General features: G+C 41.9%; 1 protein-coding gene across 3 annotated transcripts in view; it reads left to right on the top strand.

Moving 5' to 3' along the window:
• LOC117039786 (synaptic functional regulator FMR1-like) overlaps positions 1-17,445 on the top strand; it is a 200,134-nt gene that overhangs the window by 31,897 nt on the left and 150,792 nt on the right. For all 3 annotated transcript variants that reach the window (XM_033136983.1, XM_033136982.1, XM_033136984.1), the window contains exons 2-4: positions 10,488-10,540; positions 15,325-15,418; positions 16,998-17,069. In XM_033136983.1, coding sequence (XP_032992874.1) covers positions 10,488-10,540; positions 15,325-15,418; positions 16,998-17,069 — 219 coding nt within the window. The remainder of the gene's footprint in view (positions 1-10,487; positions 10,541-15,324; positions 15,419-16,997; positions 17,070-17,445) is intronic.

Raw genomic sequence — 17,445 nt, forward strand, 5'->3', positions numbered from 1 at the left:
TGCGGAGAGGTCTGTCTCATTCCAGGGGCTGCGTGTGCCCCCCAGGTGTGTTCCGACAGGCAAGAGGGGCCGATGCGGGGGGGGGGGGACTTACCGGAGAGGAAAAGGTCATATCCCCTCCGTATCAGGCTTATAGGGACGTGTTCTGCAAAAAGAAAGCAGATAGGTTACCTCCCCAAAGGCCTTATGATTGTAAGATAGATCTAGTACCGGGATCCCAGATGCCCACCTGCTGCCTATACTCAATGTTGGAAATGGAACTGGCAGAGTTGAGGGAGTTCCTGAATAAGAATTTAGAGAGGGGGTTCATTAGATCGTCCCGGTTACCTGGAGGGTCACCAGTATTCTTCGTGGCAAAGAAAGACACCCCGGAACGAAGGCTCATGGTAGACTACAGGAAAATTAATGGCATCATAGGTGCCCAGCCACTACCCCATAGGGGCATTCCATGAAAAGTGGTCCTGTGGTCTAAAATATTAAAATTAAAGATAAAATTCCCCAAAAATTATTTTATGTAGTTGAAAGTGTATATTTTGTTAAAATGACAATATAATTTGATATAAAGAAAATTGGGGGAGCGAAAATTGGAAATAACTGTACAAGTTCAAAAAGTCACTTTTTTAAATGAAATCTTAATGATGAGTTCATTTTTTTAAAAAAATGCAATAAACATAATAAATAATAAAATATTAACATATATCATAAGAAGTATATCTGTTCTGCCAAAAATATTTGGCAGAAAAGTATTTTTGATTTTGATTAAATTTTGTCCATGTTAAAGTGACTGGTTCTGGCTTCCAGTGTCACACACGTCACATTAAGTTAATATTTTTTATCTAATAACTTAGCCATGAACTTCACCATGCTGATTTTTTTTAATAAGCTTATTAAACTTAAAAACACTAAAAAAAATAAAAAAAATTGGGCTTTTTAAATTTAGTCACACACGTCACCATTTGTGACGTGTGTGACTGTGACGTGTGTGACAGGAGCATTTTTTAAATTAAAAATGCAAATACATGTAAATAATAAAATATTAACATAGATCATAACAAGTACATCTGTTATGGCAAACAAATATTTGACAGAAAAATTTATTGATTATGATTAAGCTTTGCAGTATTTTGCTCCATAATTTGGCATCAAAGGGCTAACTGTGACTGTGCAATCTTCAAAACATCACAAAAAATTATGCTCCATCAATATTCATTGCTGACCAAATATTTTTTTCTATTGAGTAACAGTTCACAAATTTGAAGTTGCATTTGCAAGTCAAGGTAAGAGTAGTATGCTTAAAAATAAATAAATAATGTTAAATGTGGAAGGCCTCCTTCCACCTGCCTTGCCCCACCCCCTGGCCCTGGGACTCTTCATAAGGGAGCTGTTCCTGAAAGAAGAACTGTGAGGGGAGATGTGGCTTGGATTTCAGATGAACAAATAGCTGGAGAAAATTGTCCAAAATTAATTCACTTTGTCAGAGAACTGTATATATTTGAAAGTAAAGTGAATGTGTTCGAATGAACCAATGCAATGCTATTTTTGGTTCAGTAACTGTCAATAAAATAAGGCTGTTCTGCAAGTTGTGCAGGGACCCAGGTGGTGCTGTGGGTTAAACCACAGAGTCTGGGGCTTGCTGATCAGAAGGTTGGCGGTTCGAATCCCTGCCACGGGGTGAGCTCCCGTTGCTCTGTCCCAGCTCCTGCCCACCTAGCAGTTCGAAAGCACGTCAAAGTGCAAGTAGATAAATAGGGACCACTCTAGCAGGAAGGTAAACAGCGTTTACATGCACTGCTCTGGTTCGCCAGAAGCGGCTTTGTCATGCTGGCCACATGACCCGGAAGCTGTCTGCGGACAAATGCCGGCTCCCTTGGCCTATAGAGCGAGATGAGCGCTGCAACCCCAGAGTCAGACACGACTGGACCTGATGGTCAGGGGTCCCTTTACCTTTACAAGTTGTGCAAACATTAAAGATGATTGCTTTGTGTCCAATTCCACTTTTATGTTAATGTTTATTAATTTGTTAACCTCAATCTGTAAAAAGATAACAATTATCCACACAAATGATATTTTTAAGGGTTTCGTTAGAAAAAAAATTCATATGCGGTCACACACGTCACGTTAAATGTCACACACGTCACAGTACTATTTATTGTTTTTTAGCCTACGTATTGCTACTTCATATTCCTAAAACCCCTCTTTTGGATTTACACATATATGGCTTAATTCTAATAATTTTTATTTCCATTAATGTTACAAGAATTCACAGAAATATTCAAAGAACTTGAGAAGAGAGGGAAAAACATTTGCAAAATGGTCACACACGTCACGCAAAATTAGAAATTTGTATCTCTATTCAGGCAACATAAAAAATATTCCAAATCAAATTAATTATATCTTAAGACATAAATGACAGATGTCAATTAATTGCTTTTGAACCAGCGGTTGTTTTAGGGTCAAAATAATTACAAATGTACTGAAAACGTCTGAATGTCACACACGTCACGGTGGAATGCCCCCATACCATGTATTGGGGATTTGTTGGAGCACCTATGGTCGGTGAAAATCTTTACCAAGTTGTATCTGCAGGAGGCATACAATCTGATACACGTGCAAGCAGGGGATGAGTGGAAGACATCTTTTGTACTAGATACGGGAGCTTTGAATTCTTAGTAATGCCATTTGGGTTGCAATTGGGCATGGCCATCTTCCACGTCTTCATAAATCACGTGCTGGCGGGCCTTGTAGACACCACAGTTCTGTGTTACCTGGATGATGTCCTAATTTATTCCAGACAATCCAGAAAAGCATGTGCAACATGTGATGGAGGTGTTGCGCAGGTGGAGGGCCCAACACCTCTATGCAAAACTGGAAAAGTGCCAGTTTCGCGTTAAGGAAGTGGAGTTTTTAGGGTACTGCATCTCCTCTGAAGGGCTGTACATGGACCTGGTCAAAGTACAGACGGTGCTAGACTGGCAGAAGCCGAAGCGAAAGAAGGACTTGCAGTGATTTTTAGACTTTAACCGCAACTTCGTGCCTGACTATTCTAGACTGACAACTCCTAACGACTGCTTAAGGGGGAAGAAGGCATTCATCTGGACTGAGGCGGCACAAGAGGTGTCTGAGAGGCTTAAGGCGATATTCGCCACGGAGAAGTACCTGCACCACGCAGACCCATGCCAGCCAATGTTAGTGGAGACGGATGCGTCAGAAAGAGCAATAGGAGCGGTGTTGCTACAAAGGGACAGACATGGAGATCTGAGACTATGTGCATTTCATTCTCGGAATTTAAACAGCTCGGAGCAGAATTATACCATTTGGGGAAGAGAATGCTTGCCATAAAGGAAGCTCTGGGCGTGTGGAGGTATTTGCTTGAAGGGGCATGGTACTAAGAGGTGCGCACTGACCACAAGAACTTAAGAGTACTGGCAAATGGCGAGGCACCTGAATCAAAGACAGATCCGATGGGCAGTTTTTTGCCCGATTCAACTTCCGGATAAGATATTTACTGGGACACCAAAATCAGAGAGCAGATGCTCTGTCCCGAAAACCTGGAGGGAGAGGCAGACACCGGGTTGAGATATATTTTGAAACCAGACCAATTGCAACTGGCGGCAGCACTGATAGCTGACCTTGTGGAGTTTAATTTTTATTTATAAATCATATTTATTGTGGTTTCCAATAAAACAATATCATATGAAACATTCCAAATTACATTCCAAATTATTTCTCCAATTATAAAACAAAAAAAGGTTCCAAATTGTCCAAATTATTACTTTAAATTTTGTTTAAGGCTTCCCATGCTTCAAATTCCAGAGGCTCTATTATCATAACTATTGCTTTGCGTTCACATTCCAATATTTTCACAGCCGCTGACATATCCAACAAGTAAGATAAGTCCAAACAAACAGTATCGCTGTGTGGTTTTAAGTCTGTACTCCACATTCCTTCTTTCACCCTTGCTGGTTGAAATCCAAAAGTCACATTTAGGCGGTCGCCATCTTCTTCTTTATTGTATTTCATATATTTTTCCACTTTTAAAAGCCCCGATCTGCACCAGCTTATAAATCTTCGGAGGGTTAGCCATCTCACTTAAAATCATCACGTAAAAAGAAAAAGGAATGCGGCTGTGTCCTCCTTCGATCTCACTTTGCAGTCCGGGCATAATTCCAACTGCGTCATTTCTGGGCAGTCAACCAAATTCTTCCAATTAAAGTCAGTCAATGTCCAAGGGATTCATCTTTTGCCAAAAATTACAGATAAGAACGCTCTTCCCTCTTCCAAATGTTAAAACATTCCACTCAAAGGGATAGCGTCTCTTTTTCATAATTCACACATTTATAGATTAATAGTTCATATATTCTCCAAATTCAATTTTTCAGTCCTTCAAATCTCACTTGTTATATAAACATTGGGTCTTCTGGGGGGGGGGGGTATTTGCCCAGTATAAAATCATACAATCACATAGTCCAGGGCTCCTCCCCCCCCTTCTGTCCCGTTTCACATACAGCAGTAAATTCTCATCCTCTTCTTTTCAAGCAGTGGCTGGGTTCTTTAGCAAAATACTTTCTCCTCTTTCGTTTGAAGCATGCCCAAGGCTTCTCACTAATTTATATTTCATAGCGTTGGGAATCTCGGACGGACAGGCCGGTCGCAGGAGTGCCGAACCTCCGGGGGGGCTCTCTGCCCAGGCTCCCCTGCTCTTTTTCCCAAAGGGTCAGAGCAGCTTTTGGAGCACAGCGGGCAAGCAGTCCTTCCCACATTCCTGGGAAGGTAAGGGAGGCTGCATACTCCCAAAACAGCCTCAAAATTCCCCGTGGGGGTCGGGAGCTGATGGAATTCCGACCATACCAGTCCGTACCGGAAACCGGAAGCCGACCTTGTGGAGTTTAAAAGGCAGATGGCAGTGGATGAGTTCGCGTGAGAGAAACTAGCAGCGGTGCGAGGAGATGTGGACAGCGTTGAAGGCTTCAGCAAGAAAGACTGTTTGCTGTTCAAGGGGGAGGCACTTTATGTTCCCGTGTGAGAGCTTAGGGCTTGAGCGCTCCAACAGTGTCATGATAACCTTACGGCGGGTCTTTTTGGACGCTACAAGACTCTGTATCAGCTCACAAGGCAATTCTGGTGGCCGAAAGTGTGAGAGGAGACAAGAGATTATGTGAGAGCATGTGAGACCTGCCAGCGGGCAAAAACGCTGAGGGAAGCGCCTGCAGGGTTGCTCCAGCCGCTTCCCACCCCACAAGGACCCTGGGAGACGGTCGCGATGGACTTCATCACAGAGTCAAGGAAACAGACTGTGATATGGGTGATGGTGGACTTATTCACAAAAATGGCACACTTTGTGCCATGCCCTAAGTTGCCATCCGCCCAACAAAAAGCGAAGATGTTTGTGGACCATGTGTTTAAGCTGCACGGGTTGCCGTTGAGAGTTATTTCAGATAGAGGTACGCAATTGGAAAAAGATGATGCAGCTGCTGGACGTAGAGGTGTACCTGACCTCGTTGAGACACCTGTAAACCAACGGAGAGTCGGAGAGAACCAGCGCAATGCTGCAACAGTACCTTCACTGTTATGTTAATTACCAACAGAAGGACTGGGTGGACAAGTTGGGAGTGGCAGAGTTAACGCGTCAACCCAGCAAGCTCCATCCGTAGCCAACTGTGGACGATACCCAAGAGTGTTTCCAGACCCTTGGAGTAAACTGTCAGTGCCGGCGGCACAACAATTCGTAGGAGAAATGCAGGCCTTGCAGGAATTGTTGAAGGAGCAGTTAGATACTGCGAAGGCAGCTTACAAGAGGGATGCAGACGAGCATAGACAGCCAGGGCCGGTGATCAGGGTGGGAGATCAAGTATGGTTGTTCACAAAGGACTTGCCTCAGAAAGGGAGGTGCAAGAAGTTAGGACCACGAAGGATAGGACCATTTGAGGTAATGGAACAAATTAACCCCGTGTCGTTCCGGGTCAAACTACCAAATTCTATGAAGATACACCCTGTATTCCATAGGGCTCTCCTATCACCAGTCACACCAGCCCATCAGTATCAGAAGTCTAGGCAACCTCCTCCACCCCCGGTAATGGTTGAGGGAGAGAAGAAGAAGAAGAGGAGTTTGGATTTGATATCCCGCTTTATCACTACCCGAAGGAGTCTCAAAGTGGCTAACATTCTCCTTTCCCTTCCTCCCCCACAACAAACACTCTGTGAGGTGAGTGGGGCTGAGAGACTTCAAAGATGTGTGACTAGCCCAAGGTCACCCAGCAGCTGCATGTGGAGGAGCGGAGACGCGAACCCAGTTCACCAGATTACGAATCCACTGCTCTTAACCACTACACCATGCTGGCTGGAGGAGGAATATGAGATAGAAGAAATATTGGATGCTAGGCTCTGCAGAAGAAAACTGCAGTACTTAGTTTCATGGAAAGGGTAAGAGCCTGAGGAGAATTCTTGGCAGAAGGCCGAGGGTGTGCACACCCCGCTAATGCAGAGAGATTTCCATCGCCATTTTCCACACAAGCCCAAACCAAGAGGGTGGAGGGAGGAGGTTACTAGTAGCAAGGAAGAAGAGGAAGAAACTGAGGTGTTGTGGCAACCTACCCTAGGAAGGCTCTCCTTCACCGGCAGTGAGGCAGGAGTGGAGGGGGGCTTAGAGAGGGGAGTGTGATGTCAGAGACAGAGGAATCTGCAGAGGGGGGGGGGAAGAGGCAGAGGAAAACAGGCACTTGGTTCATTCACACCACAAACGTGAGATAAGCCCTTCTTACTCTGGATTGCTGCCTGTAAGTTTTTGCAGGAGCACAGAGATGGAGCAGGATGCAGGTGGTAGTAAGGGGTTGGATTCAATTCCAGAGGAGGAGGAATTGGCTGCACCTAAGTCTTCAAGAAGTAGGAGGCAGAGCAAGCGATTAGAACAAAGGAAGACCAGCAAGCAGGGGCGGGCTTGGCGTATATCTGGCCTTGGAAGGGGCTGGAAGCCAGTCGAGTGAGGTATGAGTTGTGGGAAACTTGGATTGTTGAAAGCCTGTTGTTGATAAATAAATCTTGACTAGTCGAACTGCTAGCGTGTCATGCCTTTGTGGGAGAAGTGCTAAACCTGACACTTTGCCGGCTGCTTTCGACAGCAACTGCCCTTGTGCTTTGCTGCCCATTGCAGGAGGCAGAGGAGAGCTGAGCCAACAGAGTAACAGGGGCTGCAGGAACTGAGAGAAGCATAGACTGGATTCACGGTTTTTTTCCACATCATGATTTTTGCGTAACACACACATCATGATTGTCAAGATACTGGTAACTGCTAGGTCAAATATTATGACACCGTTATCACCATGTGGACTTCAAACTGGCTTTGGATGATATATTGATACACCTCCCAGTCCTACCTCTGTCTATAATGTCTGTGCATTTCTGGAGAACAGGTGAGTTCCTTGCAGACTGGAGGTGCTCATCTTCAAAAGGGGGCAGGGAGAAGAAGACCCAGGTAACTACCAATTGGTGAGCTTCACATCAGTACCAGGAAAGGTCCTTGAACAGATAATGGAATGGTCTGTGAGTACTTAGTAATCAACCATTGCTTACATTATCATAAAATTCCTACTTACTCTAACTACCATACTTACAATAATATTTCTACACATTAACTACAAAACTTCTTGAAGTCCTATTAGCGTATTCAATTGTAAATTGTCTTTTAAATAATTCGTAAACTTTAACCAGTCTTTGATGAATTTCTGGTCCCGCTGTTCCCAGATTCTTCCCGTCATTTTGTCCAGTTCTGCATATTCCATCAGTTTCACTGTCCATTCTTCTTTCGTCGGTAAATCTTGTTTCCACCTTTGTGCTAGCAAAATCCTAGCTGCAGTCACTGCGTATTGGAAAAGTTTAATGTCCTTTTTTCAATGTCTGTACCTACAATGCCTTGTAAGAAAGCTTCAGGCTTCTTAACAAAGTTATACTTCAACATTTTTCTTAACTCATGATATATCATATCCCAATATACTCTCACCTTCTTACACTCCCACCACATATGATAAAAGGTACCGACATTTTCCTTACATTTCCAACACTTATTATCAGACTTATACATCTTTGCTAGTTTAACTGGGGTAATATGCCATCTATACATCATTTTTAACATATTTTCTTTTATTGAAGTGCATGCCGTAAATTTCATTCCTTCCTTCCAGAGTTTTCCCCAGTCCTCTAGCATGATGTAATGTCCAAAGTCTTTTGCCCAATGAATCATCACCGACTTTACTTCTTCATCTTTCAAGTTCCATTCCAACAGCATTTTATACATCTTAGCAAGTACTTTAAAGTCACTATTTAGTATTTCAACTTCAAATTTTGATTTAGTCTCGCTAAAACCTGTCTTTTTCATGTCGCTTTTAGACATTTCGTTAATTTGGTGGTACTGCAACCAATTATTTACATATTCTTTCACTTCTTCATATGGTTTTAGTTTCCATTTAGTGCCATCATTTTTGAGCAGTGTCTCATATGTTGCCCATTTTTGGCTCATATTTGTCTTTTTCAAACTAATTATTTCAATCGGTGATAACCACCATGGTGTTTTCCTTTCCAATAATTTTTTGTATCTGTCCCAAACTTCATAGAGAGACTTCCGGAAGATGTTTATCTTTTCTTGCCATAAATATGCGTGCCAACCGAATCTATTGTCATGTCCTTCCAAATCCAATAGATCTGGCTTCTTCAAAACTATCCATTCCTTTAACCAACAAAGACAAGCTGCTTCATAGTATAGCTTCAAGTCCGTCCTCTTTCTTTACTGTCTATTAGTAACTTGAATCTTATCCTGCGTTTTCCTCCCTGCCAGACAAATCTTGATATTCTTTTTTGCCATTCTTTGAAAACAGCTGTCCCCTTGATTATCGGTATTGAAGGGTTCAAGTAAGATGTCTCTAATTTTTTTGTAGTATCTTGCCGTGAATCCATCCGGTCCTGGAGCCTTCCCACTTTTCAGATTTCTTATTACTTTGGTAATCTCTTCCTTTTCAATTTTTTCATTTAATCGGTTTTTCATTTCTGTCGTTATCTTCCGCACCTCTTTTTTGTTTATATATTTCATAATTTTGTTGATGTCTTGATTTCCAGCTTTTTTATACAGTTGTCTGTAATACTTTGCAAAGCCTTTCCTTATTTCTGATGGGTTTTCAACTTCCTTATCCTCAATTTGTATTTTATTTATTTTATTTTGCTTTTTTCTCTTCTTAATCTGCCAGGCCAACCATTTTCCTGCTTTATTCGCGTGTTCAAAACTTCTTTGTTTCATCCACTTGATTTTCCATTCCACTTCTTAATTGACAATCAGTGAAAATTGGCTTTGTAGTATATTAATGTTTTGGTTTGCTTTCAAATCATTTGGTTTTGTTGCGAGTCTCTTCTCATTTTCCATAATTTGCTTAAGTATTTCTTTTTTCTTTTCTCTATTCTTCCTCTTAATGCTATTTTGTTGTATGAAGAATCCTCGCATCACTGCTTTGGATGCGTCCCAAACTACACTCTCTTTTGTTTCTTTATTCCTGTTTAATTCAAAATAGTCCTTTAACTTTTTCCTTGCTTTTTCTTCCAATTCTTGATCATCTAACAAAGTTTCGTTGAGTCTCCATCTAAATGACTTTTCTTCTATCCTTTTAATTTTGCAAAATATTGGGTTGTGGTCAGAAAATGTTCTTGGTTGTATTTCAATTTTTTCAACTCTTGGTGCCATCTCGCTGGATATCATGACGTAGTCAATTCTTGCAGTTGACTGACTTTTTCAGAAGACAGTTCTCTTTGAGCAAGATAATCAGGCAGAGGCTGGCGAACAGCCTAGTTATGAGGATTTAACAGAAGCAGGAACAGAAATGGGGCAGGCTGTGGACACTTCATTAGACAGCATAGGTGATTCGCCTTCCCCTCAAACGCTAAGGTCTTTAAGGATACAAGAGCAGCGTGTGCAGAGGAATTTGTCCAAGGGAAGACTCCGTAGGAGCAGGTGTTGCTGGAAAAGAGGAAAGGAGGAGTCAAAGTGAGCAACGTCATTATGGCGGCAAGACGTGAATTCTTGTCTGTTATCGTAGAGACTGAATAAATCATAATTAAAGCTATCTTGTTTCCTCCTGGCTCCTTGAAACCATTCACTATGTTCTAACTAGAAATGCTGTGTGGTGATAGTCAAATGCCCAGAAAATGAAGTATAGTAAAGATGTTCTGGGGTGACTGGATGGTAATTCCACAATAATGATAACTTTAAATCAACATTTTTGCTGTAACATATTAGTCATAATATGGATTTCATGTCTATCTTTTAGTAGCCTTCTGCATTTTCCCTGTTATCTTCCATGTATGTAACATGCTTATGGTGTGCATAAATTCTTAGCATATTCAATAACCTACTATATTCTGCCAGTTAGTTACATTTAGAACAAGTGTTCTGAGCATTAATATTCATAATTAACATGTTAATATTAATATTTGTTGTAAATTCTCTTTTGCAGGCTTTTGTGAAGGATGTACATGAAGATTCAATAACTGTTGCATTTGAAAATAAGTACGTATGCTCCTGCTACTGACTAGTATAGTTGTAAATGATGTGCTTGTGAATTGTATATAATCTAGTAATGCAGTAGCATTGGGGTAGTAGATAAACTTAAATAAGCTAATACTTAGAGCTTTATTTGGATGTTTCTTGTGTAGCTCGCACATGCTTATGGAGGTGTTTGCATGCCATTGCTATGATTAATAATGAATAATGTTCTGAAACCTATTTATTTTTATGTTTAGCACTTTGTGTCAGGAATATTTCATTGAAATATGTTTTGATTTTTAAATAAGAATTTGTGTTAGCTTAAAATAGTGCTTCAGGTGTTCGTATAGGGTTCTAAGGTGTCATTCCATATCAAGTGATCCAATTTTTTAAGCTCATGTCATCCTATTTTCTTAATATTTTGTACAGTTGTTAAATGGTCATTTTTTTTTATCTCATCCCGTTTGTGAGTTATGAGGGTTTGAAATTCCCCCTCAAAAATGACAGTTTTGGTCTTGCTGGTCTACACAAAAACCTTAACTTAGTTTTGATCATTCAACAAGTGTACAAAATATTAAGAAAACTGGATGACATGAGGTAAAAAAAGTTTGGTCACATGATATGGAATGACCCAAAGTTGTGCCTTTCTCCATTGGAGTTGGTTCAAGAAGCTGTTGGGCTATGACTCTTACTCATATAACTTGAAGGTGGGGATTGTAGGTGGGGAATTCATAAAGCTTGAGGCATTTTAAATTGGAGTTACACAACTCAAATTAGTCATTGGTGTTAACAAAACATTGTGTTTACATTAGGCATAATGCAACTAGAGAAAACGTGTCTAGAAGTTATTCCTGTTTCAGGGTTGTTGGGTTTTTTGGGGGGGGGGGGTAAAAAGCAACAACCAAGCCATACCACAAACATCACAGCTCTTATCTTATCAGAGACTAGTAAAATATAAACTATCTCAGACATGTACAACACGTCGACCGTGAGCCCACAGTGGATCCTGGGGTTATTTCTGGTCAATCACAGGACCTTTCTCTGCAACTTCAGATGCTGAGGGAGGAGGGAGGGAAGGAGGGCAGGCATTATCGGGATCCACAGCAGCTGTGTGGATCATGCACTGCTTTGGGGGTGAGGGGGAGAGGAGAAGCATCACCCAGAGCTCCACAGCCCAGCTGCTTTGAGGGTGGAGAGAGAGGGAGAGATTGTGCACTGCTTTGGGAATGGGGGTGGGGGTGGGGAAGAGGAGAAGCATCGCCCAGAGCTCCACAGCCCAGCTGCTTTAAGGGGAGGGAGAGAGAGTGCTGCTTTGGGGGGAAGAAAGGGCTGGCTGGGGGGGGGGGAGAGATAGAGCTGCACACCTGCCCACCCTGCACAGATCCCTTTGTTGAGAATTTTGATGTTGCGAGGGGTTCGTTGCAGTAAAACCCCCGCATCCAGAAACCATAAATCACGGCTGGAATTGAGCCCAGTAGGCCTCTGTTGCGCAGCTCAATTCCCTTTCGATTTCAGCAGAGTTGAAAAAAACGCAGCTTCCCTGGAAGCTAAAAAACCTCCTGCAAAAAGCGTCTGGCGAAAACAGTCTGTAACGAACTCAAACGACTCTTGCTTCTTCAGCAAAGCAGTTTTATTACAGCAAAGCATAAATCACACTGGGAGAGAGAGCCGGCATGTCTGCCTCCGTGAAACAGCAATGGAGAAGAACTAGGAATAGCAACAGTTCTATAACATACACAGAATAACAGAATGTCACTTCCTGTGAGCCTGACGCAGCTTGGAGCTGAGTGTAACCCTTTCAGCTCACTCACTCCTCACAAGAATTCCATTCCTCCCGTGCTGCAGATGTGTGTGTGGGATTGTTACATGTCACATGTCTGTTTACATTCCAGCACTGATGTTGGAGTCTTGTGAGAGGAAATTGAGATACGCTGTTTCCGCTGTGTATCACTTTCACTTTTGCAGTTCTTTCTCCGAGGGAGAAAGACAGAGAGAGGAGCCATGTTTTCTTTGTTCTTTTACGTTTGATTTAATTTGCAATAAATTAGGCTTAGATGTTACTCCTCAAGGCTGAGCTTCTGTTTTGAACTCTGCTTGTCGTGTGCTCATGTCCCTGGATATGGGCCATATCAGCGTGACGGGAGACCGGAGTGATGAATCCCAGGCGACGCTGCAGTTGGGGGGAGGCACCGGCCTCAGCGTTATCACCCAACACCCTTCCCCTGTGGGAGGCAAGGAGGGAGGGCGGGATCAGGATTAGCAAAGCGTCATCTGCGCGGCTCCCTTTGACAGGAAGGGAAGGAGGGAGGGAGTAGCTGCCACCCCCGTCTCCTCCTCCTCTGCCAGCTACCGTAGGGAAGCAGGTGAGCAAAGGATGGAGCCCGGTGACGAGCTACAAGGGAGGAGGAGGCAGCGGCTCACTCCGGATCCACTTCTGACATTGGAAGATCTCCCCTTTTTACTCCCTTGGAGGCATTGGCAAGCGAGTCTCGGGGGAGCCCACCATCCTGTGGATCTTGGTGGGAATGGACCTTGAGAGACACCTCAAAAGTGGTGGGTTTCCGAGTCCTCTGCAAAGTGGGTCTTAGTTAATTCATCTCCACAGACAATGCTGAGCTGCAAATGACTTGGAGGAGGAATGCAAGGGCCCCTGCCTGCAATGAGCCCACCACATGTATAAACAAAATAGTGCTTTATTTGGCACTTGTCAGAAAAAGGTGAAAAATTTCCCCAGGCCAGGAAGTTTTATATTCATTTATAATGAATGTTTCAGGTTTTATGGAAGTGACTATCATTTGTTATTATTTTTAGCATAAGCTCAGCCAAATATAATATGTTTAAGTTGAAGTATAACAATGGGAGAGTGTGGTAGCTATCTGATATCTTGCCCCACCTGTCTTCCTGTAGCCCACCTATTACATTAGTCTCGCCACCATGTAGGATCAATCTTTTTGCAACTATTTTGCAGACACCTTTTTTGTTCCTGATTACCTCACTTTTTTCTCTATATCCCATAGTATGCTCTGTTCCCTAAACTCAGAATCTAAGTGAAGATGAAGCACCACAGAGATTAGTTACTTATCATCCTATTTCTGATATTCTTGAACATGGGTGAATTGTCAGGAAATATGCTACAGTTGGCCCGTAGGTCATATGCAGTGTTCAAAATTGCCCGGTTGGTAGCCCACTTTGTCAGACCACTGTATGCACCTGATGAAGGTGGCTGTAGCCTACAAATGTTTGTTTTGTTTATGCCACAATAGTGTAAGTCTGACATCTTGTTTTATTGTGATTAATCCCTAATACTGGAGTCCCATTAGTTGTATTTACACAAGAAAACACTCTTGAGTAGGCATGGCAGCCATCAAGTGAGAGAGGAAGGGTTGTGCTTTCATTAATCTGTTAATGTTTTAAGAGATTCTCAGATTCTGGATATTAAAAGTAAGTTCTGCAAAATGCATTACCATTTACATAGTCAAAACAAAATAAAAAATTCTTTCCAGTAGCACCTTAGAGACCAACTAAGTTTGTTCTTGGTTTGAGCTTTCGTGTGCATGCAAACTTAGTTGGTCTCTAAGGTGCTACTGGAAAGAATTTTTTATTTTGTTTTGACTATGGCAGACCAACACGGCTACCCACCTGTAACTGGTACCATTTAGATAGTTAGTTTGCCACAGTAAATGTGGCATCTCAGGTACCCAGAATCTTTCATGTAGCAGGATTTTGAAGGCTCAGCTGTATAGGCAGTCCTGCAAAAAAACAATTATCTTGTGAATGGAGTGTTTATAAGCATGGTGCTGGAGAGGTACTGCTCAAAAATAATGAATTAGGTTGCAATTCCAATGCAATTTGCCTGGGAGTATGAATTCAGTAGGATTTATTTCTGTGTAGAAATGGTTAGGATTGTGCTGTTAGGCCCATTCTTCCAAAATAAGACATATTTAACTTTGACGGCACTACTTGCTGAAGCTGCAACGTAACCTATTGGGTTAAGAGTATATATGTATATACCAGTATTTATAAATACTTATGGCTGGCCTCTATTGCTGAGGCTGAGCCCCATTTCTTTGTGGTGTTCAATTAGCAATAGCTATTAAAAATGTGTTATTAAAAACGTGTCGCTGATGTGAAATGTGTATTAGTTCATGTGTTTCAAAAAAAAGATTACTGTAATTGGTAAAATGTGTGACTGAATTGTAAAATTCATTAATGTTGACAATATGCACAATTCATTTTTTGCTTTGTAATGTTGCGAAAGAAGAAAAATGCAGACTAAACATTCCGTTGTGGCACCCGTAACCTACATTTAAGGGGCCATTTGGCAAACAGCTTACATATCTCGAGTTTCCAACACTAGTTATGTTGTGCTGGTTTGCATTAAACTTTGTCAATGAAAGACAAATGAAATTAATCTAGGAGCAATGAGTGAAACAGTTTCTGGTTACTTTTTTTTTAAGCCTTCTAATTTATTGAGTATTTCAGGATTATGAACCCATCGCTTCCCTTCTCTTTCCAAGTTAGTTAGGTCATTGAAGACTCTTGATAATTTTGAATTTGTTAAGGTTATTTCAACTCAACTCATAGGGTTGGGTTTCAGGTGAGTAATCATTGGCCACCATTCTTACTGGGTGACCTTGGGCCAGTCACCACTCTTAGCCTAACCTACCTTGCACGGTTGTTGTGAGGATGAAATGGGAGGAGGAGAACCACAGGCACCACCTTGAGATCCTTGAAAGATAAAGGTGGTATATAAATGTAATAAATATATGAATAAAAATAATAGCTTAGGTGTTTATTTTGTATTTCAGCTGGCAGCCAGAGAGACAGATTCCATTCCATGATGTTAGGTTTCCTCCACCTGCGGGGCACAATAAAGATATAAATGAAAGTGATGAAGTTGAGGTAAGAACTCCCTTCTTGGGAGGGAATGGAAGGGAGAAGATTTAGTTAGCTGCCTTATGCTGAAATGGCAGGTTGGGCACTATGTGAGAATGATGGGGAGGGTGTTTTTCAGTAAGCAGTGCAAGCAAATGTGTGTCTACTCACAAACAAGCCCTACTGAATTCAATGAGGCTTACTCCCAGGAAAGTAGAAGTAAGTTTAGTTGAACTCAGTGAGGCTTATGCATGCATAGATTCCACTTAGACCTCTGAGTGGGGAAGCAGATGCAACTTGACTAGTAAATCACTTAAACTGCTCTTAAATTAGTTGAAAATATCTTAAATATATTACAGTATATGGAAGTTTATTTAATATTTTTATTAAATCTACTACTTCATTACATTTTAAGGCCCTCCATCGCCACAGGGAGCCTCATCAAGGCCCTTGGCTGCTGCGTGGAAGTGTGGTGCACCCTCCACCACTGCAGGGAGGTATGGCAGGACCCTCTGCCACCGCGGGGAGGCGTGGCATTCATTATTAATTTTTCTGAAACACGATGAGGCGCAGGATGTCTTCTGCTTATCATGCACTGTTGTGTTGAGGTGCAGCAGCAATTTAAGTAGGATAGAACACGTAATTGAAAGGTGCCCCATACTTTGTAGTGTGTTGTATTGATACCTATGCTCCTTATGCAACAACAACAGTAATGTTATTATTTATACCCCGCCTATCTGCCTGGGTTTCCCCAGCCACTCTGGGTGGCTTACAATACATATAAAAACATAGTAAAACGTGAAACATTAAAAACTTCCTGATACAGGGCTGCCTCCAGATGTCTTCTAAAGTAGTGTAGTTCTTTATCTCCTTAACATCTGATAAGAGGGCGTTCCACAGGGAGGGCGCCACTGCCGAAAAGTTCCTCTGCCTGGTTTCTTGTAACTTCACTTCTTGTAGTGAGGGAACGGCCAGAAGACCCTTGGAGGAGGACTTCAGTGTCTGGGCTGTATGGTAGTACAGTGGTACCTCTGGTTGCGAACGGGATCTGTTCCGGAACCCCCGTTCGCAACATGAGCAGCGCGTAACCTGAAGCGTCGTGTCTGCGCATGTGCATGATGCGCTTCTGCGCATGCCCAACGCGCCAAACCTGTAAATAACCTGTTCCGGTATTTCCGGGTTTGTCACGTTCGTAACCCGCGCCAAACGCAACCCGCAGCTATCGTAACCCAAGGTATGACTGTACTCTGTAGCAGTCATGTTCAAATGTAACAATCAAAAGATTTCTGGAGGGTTCAGGGCAGTTGTAAAACATGCAAGCTGTTCTACAGGAAGCAAGGTTATTGAAATACACAGGTAGAAATTTTCAGTAAAAATATCAGTAGCTTTAGGAGTATGGAAAGACCTTGCACATTTAATATATAAGAATGCTTGTGGTACTGGGTCTCACTGGTAGCTTAGGGGCCTATGAATAATACAAATATATCTTTTTAGCTCCTACTTGCCGATATAGTGGGGGCATTATTATTGTTGTGTACTGTTTTTCCATTAGATAACTGTCTTCATTTCATAATGGTATGATGTTCTACACTAAGATTTTGTTTAGGTTTATTCCAGGGCTAATGAAAAGGAGCCATGTTGCTGGTGGCTGGCTAAAGTGAGAATGATAAAGGGTGAGGTAGGAATATATTTATTTTAATATTCTGGTATTGACATGTTATGTTTAGCTTAGGATTTTAAGTTCTTGTGTGTCTCTTTTCAGGTACTGCTTATTTATTGGACATTTTTACTAGAACCTATAGTTGCAATTGAAATTATTATCAAAATTTAGAGACTTTCAGCTGTTTGCAATGAGCAGATCAAACAAAAGCAGTTGAAATACCGTATTTACTCCAGTCTAATGTGCCATCAAATCTAATGCACACCTCAATTTTCAGAACCTTGTAACCCAAAAAAGTATTTGCTGGTGAATGTCATGCACTCTTTACAACAATGACTCAGTGCTTGTTACAAGAACAGAGATGCTGTTTCCTGCTCCAAACAGCTTCCACCAC

Source organism: Lacerta agilis, chromosome W (genome assembly GCF_009819535.1).
Source record: "Lacerta agilis isolate rLacAgi1 chromosome W, rLacAgi1.pri, whole genome shotgun sequence".
Classification (NCBI taxonomy): Eukaryota; Metazoa; Chordata; class Lepidosauria; order Squamata; family Lacertidae; genus Lacerta; species Lacerta agilis.